Raw genomic sequence first — 7,549 nt, 5'->3', positions numbered from 1 at the left:
AACTTCCAGCTGCCAACTCATATGTGATTTGGTAGAAACTGAGCTTAAATGTCATTTGGAATGTATATACAATGATCCATTTCAACCACCGATTCCTACTTTTTATATCTGACTGACATCTTCAGAAGCAACAGATTCATCATATGACCTGCTGTCCGCCTGAAGTGTCACACCACACTAATGAAGCTATCCATTAGTATGCATAATCTATTTTTCTCTGATGTTAAGTTGCATACAATTCTCTTTGTACCAAGAAACAAAGTCCCCCACCTGACTCCTCTCCTCTGTATTATCTCCTTTATCAATGCACCACAAAAGTGCAGAATCATCTAAAAATTGCTACAAGTGACTTGACCTGTTGTTATATTTATAGTCAGTTAGTTAATCTGCATTAAGGGACATTATTTGTAAAGACATTAAAAAGAATTTTGGCCATCAGCAGCCACGTAGCTAATATCAGAGAAAGATAAAGATCATAAATAGCCATCCTGAAGGAGAAATTGTTATTTTGGAACTGCAGACACTTATATATATATATATAGTAAGAGGTGGCCAGCATTCTTGCCTGGCTGGGATGCCTCCCGAATGGAAGGACAAGGCAGGTAGCTTATGAAGGGCACTGCGTCTCCCAAAGAAATTAGTTGGCACCACCATGGGTTTCCACGGATCCATGGATTCCGACTGAGCACATTGGGAGTTGGAGTACACTCCAGCCCTGTTGGGTTCTGTGGGGACCACCAGGGCGTGTTGCAGGGATTGCTGAGCCCTAGTGTATAGGGCTCCCATCTTACCCAGAAGTATTCCCAGGTCACGAGGACGCAACACTGGAAGTACTCCTGAGATGCAGAATATAAGGAGCAGCCTCACTTCATTTGGGAGCCTGAGTCAGGAGGAAGTAGATGAAGCTTGTGGAGGCAGAAGGACAAGAGAGGAGTAAAAACCAAGGGTTGATATGTGTTATATTGTGTTTGGGACTGTGCTTGGTGTAGGACTGAAATAAAAGTCTTGTTCTGGACAACACTTGTCCCTGTGTCTGCCGTGTCCGGGTGTTTGGGGAGCTGTATGCCCCCTGGTGGTCCATACTCTATGTTTTTATATATATATATATAGAGAGAGAGAGAGAGAGAGGGTCTTTAATCTGCATTTATTATACATTTGTAATTTTGCTCAAATAAACTATATTTTATTCTATTTACATACATTTGAAAATCTGAATCTACAAATGTCAATCGTCCATAGATCAACAGTAATATTAATGAATAAATCCAATCTTTGAAACTAGTGCTGGAGGAAAGAGCAAACCTTTTTGTGTAACATTTTAAAAGTGGACTATTTACAAATAAACATTATTCCTTTTCTGAACTGACCCAGGCTGCTATGCTAAATTACTGAAATTAAACTTTGTCTGGTAATGCTTTTATGTTTGCTTAAAAAATGATCTGAATGGTTAGATAATTAGGTTAAAGTGTAAAAGCTCTGCAGCATTGTAAATTTAACGTATTACTTCGCTATGCATGTTTTGCTGCTGTCTATCGGATACTGTAACACCTGTATGGTTTCATAAGCTGTGTGTCAGTTATACAAGCAGGCTGCTGTTGGCTCCCATTTATGATGTCAGAAGTTTGAGCCAAAGCAGATGATTTAAAAACTATGATTTTAGTTTCATGAAGTTCTGATGTACTTCTTCTAACATCTGTTTCTAAGTTACACAAGTAGGCCTCACTATAGCCTTCTGTCTTTAATGGCAGAAGCATGTGAACCCTGATAGAATTTTTTGCTGACAAATTAAAAAAAAAAAAAAGCAATGATGTCTTGGAGCTTGGATGACCACCTCATACCTAGATTAACTTTTTAAGTTCAGTAAAACATCTGATCAGAGAAAGAAAGGCAGAGGAGGAGGAGGAAAAAGTCAAGTCAAGCAAAATCAGAAATCGGCTGCCTGCCCACCAGGTTGCACTGGTGACTTCCCAGAAAGCCTGCACTTTGTTCACAGCTCCATTTCCACACTCCATTCATTGTATGCACTTCTCCTTTTTCAGGACAGTACATTTCTAGGAGGCTGCACGGTTATACAGAACTCACACGTTGTAAAGTCTGACATACTGCACAATACACTGGTAAGGCCTCATCTGGAATGTGAAGTGATTGGTCTCCATATTGACTTATAAGCACCCATAAAAGTCCATGAAAAAGCAAAATTAATGGGGGCTAAATGGAAAAACTGCAGAAGTTGAATATTTGTGATGGGCACCAAAGTGACTCTTCTGCCTCAGTTACTTTAATTCCAATCCCAGTTCTGGCACTCTATGTTTGAAGAGTGCATGTTCTCCCGGTGCCTTTTCCATTTTTCTTCCGTTTCCTGCAGATACTCCGGTTAGGTTAATTGGTATCTATATGCTGACAAATCGGGGTGAATGTGATTACTAGCACCATGGTTAAACAATCAATCAACATTTATTTATATAGCACATATTCATACAAAAAAATGTAGCTCAAAGTGCTTTACAAAATGAATAGAGAAATAGAAGACACAATAAAAGATAAACATAAGTCATCATTAATTAACATAGAATAAGAGTAAGGTCCGATGGCCAGAGTGGACAGAAAAAACAAAAAAAAAAACTCCAAAAGCTGGAGAAAAAAAATAAAATCTGTAGGGGTTCCAGACCAAGAGACCGCCCAGTGTAAACAGATAGTTACATTTACAAAGCACTTTTCTGGACATTCAAAGTGCTTTAAATTGACAATGGGGTGCCACTTCAACCCCCATCAATGTGTAGCATCCACTTGGATGATGCGATAGCAGCCATTTTTACACCAGTACACTCACCACACATTAGCTATTAGGTGGTGAAATTGTAAGAAAGAGCCAATTAGACACGGGGGATGATTAGGGTCCAGAATGGTCAGGGTCATGATGGGGAATTTAGCCAGAACATTGGGGTACACCCTGCACTCTTAAGAACAACTAACTGTTCAGTAATAGAACATTACTGGGTTTTGTGGACTTTCAGAGAACTAGCGCCTGACTAGATTGCTGCATATTAAATTGTCTCTTTGGGCTTTGAAAAGGTTTCTAATATTTAGACAAAACAGAAATTTTTAATGTCCAGTACAATACTTAGCTGGATACAACAGATCAAGAAAACCTGAATTAGCCCTGAAAGCGAGAGACTTTTTCATATCAGAAAGTCGTTATTTCATAAATCTGTTATTATCTGTTTATTATTACTGATCTAAATAAATAAAAGATCTTTCTGGAACCTTCATATGGATGCAGTGTACTGACTGCACAAGATATCCAGTGATCTTTTATACTTGCAGATAGGACCACAGTTTTAGGTGGTTTCTCCGTTGCTCCCAATACTGCAATTATATGTTTCCATCCCCGCAACCCTGCCTTTGATTAAACAATGTTGAAAACTGTCACATTAACAATTAGTTCATTCCTTACAATTTATTTTGGTGTGAATTTTTGCTTGCACAGATAAATTAAACCCTTTTAATAATGTCCTGTACTTCTGAAATGCTATGGGATAGCATTTACTGTTTGGCGCTATATAAAATAAAGGTGTTCTTGCCCGTTGAATATGATTTCTGAATTTGAGTTTATTCAAACTGCTCTCAGACTAGAAACTGAAAAGTATGTTTTGTGTGAATTTGTAAAGAAACAATTCCCTTTGTCTACATCACTGACTTGAATATTTTTTTTTTCATATTCATCGAAGACTCAATTAAATCACTGCGGTGGGTTGGCACCCTGCCCGGGATTGGTTCCTGCCTTGTGCCCTGCGTTGGCTGAGATTGGCTCCAGCAGACCCCCGTGACCCTGTGTTCGGATTCAGTGGGTTGGAAAATGGATGGATAGACTCTATTAAATCAAGCATTACATGGTAATTACACATCTGCAATTCCGTCCTTTCGGTTTCCAGCCCCCCTGTCCATTTTAGAAATTCGAAGCCGCAGAACATATTCATACATACCGCTCAGTTTCTTAAATGTATAAAAACCCACACAGGTACGAAGAAAAGACACACAAAAGACAAGAGTCCTAATAACATTTATCCATCCATCCATTTTCTAAACCCGCTATATCCCGAGCAGGGTCGCGTCTAATTCGTCCTGCTTTGCGACATTAAATTGAAAAGAATCGCGATACAAGAGGCTTCATGATTAGCTCCGCCTACGTGCTTCGAGCTGTGGAATGGATGAACACAAAAGTTTCAGATGTCAGCAATACTTCTGTTTGTACGACCCGCGCTCATACTGTTGGCTAGACAACGTTATTTTTAACTGTGCGTGCTAACGGGTCTATTTAAACACACCGTACTTTTAGAACTCTAATAGAAAGAAAATAAATATTTTTGAATAAACTTTTATTTTGAAACATAGACACAAGCAGGAAGTGTAGAAACTCCTAAACGCAGCGTCTAGTTGCTAGGAGACGAAGCGGGTCGGTAGTCGCCGAGGCCGGAAAGAGCCCTGAGATTCCGAACTATCGATTGGCGGCCGTCACAGCAGAGATGAAGAGCTGCAGATTGGAGAAGGTAACACATTAAGTGACCGTAACGAGGAGGACGATGGGGTTCAATGCGGAGACGGACAAACACCGTGTCTGAATACAGCGATCATGAGGAGCTGGGGTTGATTATTGTGATTTACTACGGCACAGTTTAAAGAGGTTTTAAAAGTTGCAGCTGTAACTTTTCGGTTTTAATATTTAATTTGATTGCTGAATGTGAATTCCACTGATAACTGTTTCACTAATAATGACTATTGTATTTTTATGGGTGCTGCAGTGGGACAGAATGCGCTGCTACCTGCCTCAGGGATTCAGTGCTCTTGGTTTGTGACCTGCGCCTGTTAACTGTGGAGTGTGTCACCGTAACGTTAGAAATGAACGAGTGCGTGAATGTTTCTGCTAGTCCGAAATATGATGCTTAAGAAATGATACTTCTGATCGTATATGAATGATAGACTGAATAAGGTTGAAGATGCTCTGTGTTGTAGGGTGTGGCAGAAGGCAGAATACATCATTTGCTCATTTATACCCAGCTGGCGTGTAGTGCGTATCAAAACAGGAAATGTACCTGGACAGTGTGCCAGTCTGTCCCAAGGTACACAAGCTAATGCTTTCAATAAAAATGTCAAAATGTAAATAGTAATAAAAACGAAATGCGATGCACTAAGTATTGTCAGATGTTTAATTATGAAACTCCAAAGAAAATTCAGTTTGAATGTCAGTATTTCACTTTAATGGGTTGTTGTTTCATTCAGGAGTTTTAGGTTCAGGTGTTCTCCTGTCAGTAGCTGCTATATGGAGAAAGATGTTGCGTTATCATTTAGCTTATCCTATTCATTGCATTGTTGAGATACCTCACTTTAAATAAAGGCAATACAGTATATAAGGCAGGGCCATCTAGGATGATTTCAGCACAAACCCACAACGCCCACCCCATCCTCATCCCTGACCATTAATTAAATGAAGTGGGTTTGAATATGTTATGTTTCATATATGGACAGCGTGTGTGTTTATTCATTTACTTAGTTATATACCTATTTATTTATTTATTCATTTATTTATTTATTTAGCTCCTGTAAAAAGCCAGATTTCCCCCTGGAGACAAATAAAGTTCTATCTATCTATCTATCTATCTATCTATCTATCTATCTATCTTTGGAGTTCTGTGTAATTCCTTCCATTTCTCCATATTTTCTGTGCTGTGGAGATGTTTCATCCAAGTTATCATTTCCTTATCTTCATTTGACATTCAGTGCTCTCACATCAGGTTGGCAGCGTAATTTTTTATTGGATTCCACCTCTCAAATTCTCACTTTGTATTTCTTCTAATTTCAGCCCCAGACTCACAAAGCCAAAGTGCTTCTATGGTAAGTTACATTAATTTTTTTTACCTTTCTAGTTTTAAGTCACATGCTAAGTGTGCCTGTGTCATCTCACTTAGGGCTGACCTCACCTTCAGTGACATGGACCTTGTTGAAGATGCCAGGACAATCGAGCAGCTCCAAGCGTGAGTTCAGTTTGCAGCATCTGTCTGCCTCTTCCTTGCTTTGGCCTTGCTGTGGCACAGCTAATACCCTAACTTGTCCCCAGGATTGAAGACCCTGGCTCCTCAATGCCCGGGTCTACTAAACTGGTCTGTAATCTGGTGCTTCACAGACAGACTAGACAAACCTACTGTATAACATACAGACTGACTGTTTACTTGTTATTCAGAGTTCTAATTTATCTTGGCACAGATTGATAGTTTTACAATACCATGTCTTTGAAGATGCAGTCTGATGTTGTGTGGAGTTGTTCCTTTGTTGCTGCTCTGGGTTCAAGTTGAGTAGCAGATTCTCCTCACGTCGGAGTGCACTCTTTCACTTTGCTGTGTGATTCTTTGTCTGTGGTGTTCTGTGCTTTTCTCAGTTTGGCTCTTTGGTGCGTCATCTGCAATGTCATTGACAGAATACACTGCTCTTTCTGGTATAAGAACTTAAGATGCTGAATTCCTCTTATTGAAGTAATGGCTGCTTCTCAATCTTCTGAGACAACTGGAACAGGAATGGACTTGACAGGGGGAATCTCAATCTCTGGTCTCAAAGAGGAGAGATTGTCCAAGCTTTCAGCTCTCCGATAAGAGAGAGTGAGTTCAAAGATGTTCAGCCATTTTGAAGAGTGAGCTCAGGAGTGAGAATCCCCCAGATTACCTCAGAATTCTCCAGAGAATCTGTGAGTGTGTCTAGAGAATGGGTGCAGCTGGTTTTTAAAAAGGAATTCTAACCTCTCCTAATTGGGTTAAAGTCACTTTTAAAGTCACAGTTACAACACCAATGCCCTCACATACAGTTCTACTTGAAAGTTTGTGAACCCTTTAGAATTTTCTATATTTCTGCATAAATATGACCTAAAACATCATCAGATTTTCACTCAAGTCCTAAAAGTAGATAAAGAGAAACCAGTTAAACAAATGAGACAAAAATATTATACTTGGTCATTTATTTATTGAGGAAAATGATTGAATATTACATATTTGTGAGTGGCAAAAGTAGGTGAACCTCTAGGATTAGCAGTTAGTTTGAAGGTGAAATTCGAGTCCGGTGTTTTCAATCAATGAGATGCCAGTCAGGTGTGAGTGGGCACCCTGTGTCATTTAAAGAACAGGATCTATCAAAGTCTGCTCTTGTGGAAGTGTATCATGGCACGAACAAAGGAGATTTCTGAGTACCTCACAAAAAGAGTTGTTGATGCTCATCAGGCTGGAAAAGGTTACAAAACCATCTCTAAAGAGTTTGGACTCCACCAATCCACAGTCAGACAGATTGTGCACAAATGGAGGAAATTCAAGACCATTGTTACCCTCCCCAGGAGTGGTTGACCAACAAAGATCACTCCAAGAGCAAGGCATGTAATAGTCGACGAGGTCACAAAGGACCCCAGGATAACTTCTAAGCAACTGAAGACCTCTCTCACATTGACTAATGTTCATGTTCATGAGTCCACCATCAGGAGAACACTGAATAACAATGGTGTGCATGGCAGGGTTGC

General features: G+C 39.7%; 1 protein-coding gene across 3 annotated transcripts in view; it reads left to right on the top strand.

The window, feature by feature from the left end:
- ccdc189 (coiled-coil domain containing 189) overlaps positions 1 to 7,549 on the top strand; it is a 76,847-nt gene that overhangs the window by 65,446 nt on the left and 3,852 nt on the right. The window contains exons 1-3 of one of the 3 annotated variants that reach the window (XM_039765059.1): positions 4,228 to 4,547; positions 5,858 to 5,889; positions 5,964 to 6,029. In XM_039765059.1, coding sequence (XP_039620993.1) covers positions 4,524 to 4,547; positions 5,858 to 5,889; positions 5,964 to 6,029 — 122 coding nt within the window. In that variant the 5' untranslated portion in view covers positions 4,228 to 4,523. Of the gene's footprint in view, positions 1 to 4,227; positions 4,548 to 4,603; positions 4,682 to 5,857; positions 5,890 to 5,963; positions 6,030 to 7,549 lie in introns of those variants that run through there. The other 2 variants (XM_039765060.1, XM_039765058.1) reach the window with 2 other exon arrangements.

This window comes from Polypterus senegalus, chromosome 10, assembly GCF_016835505.1.
Source record: "Polypterus senegalus isolate Bchr_013 chromosome 10, ASM1683550v1, whole genome shotgun sequence".
Taxonomy (NCBI): Eukaryota; Metazoa; Chordata; class Cladistia; order Polypteriformes; family Polypteridae; genus Polypterus; species Polypterus senegalus.
Note: the sequence above shows the minus strand (reverse complement) of the source record. Positions and strands in the feature narration are given on the sequence as shown.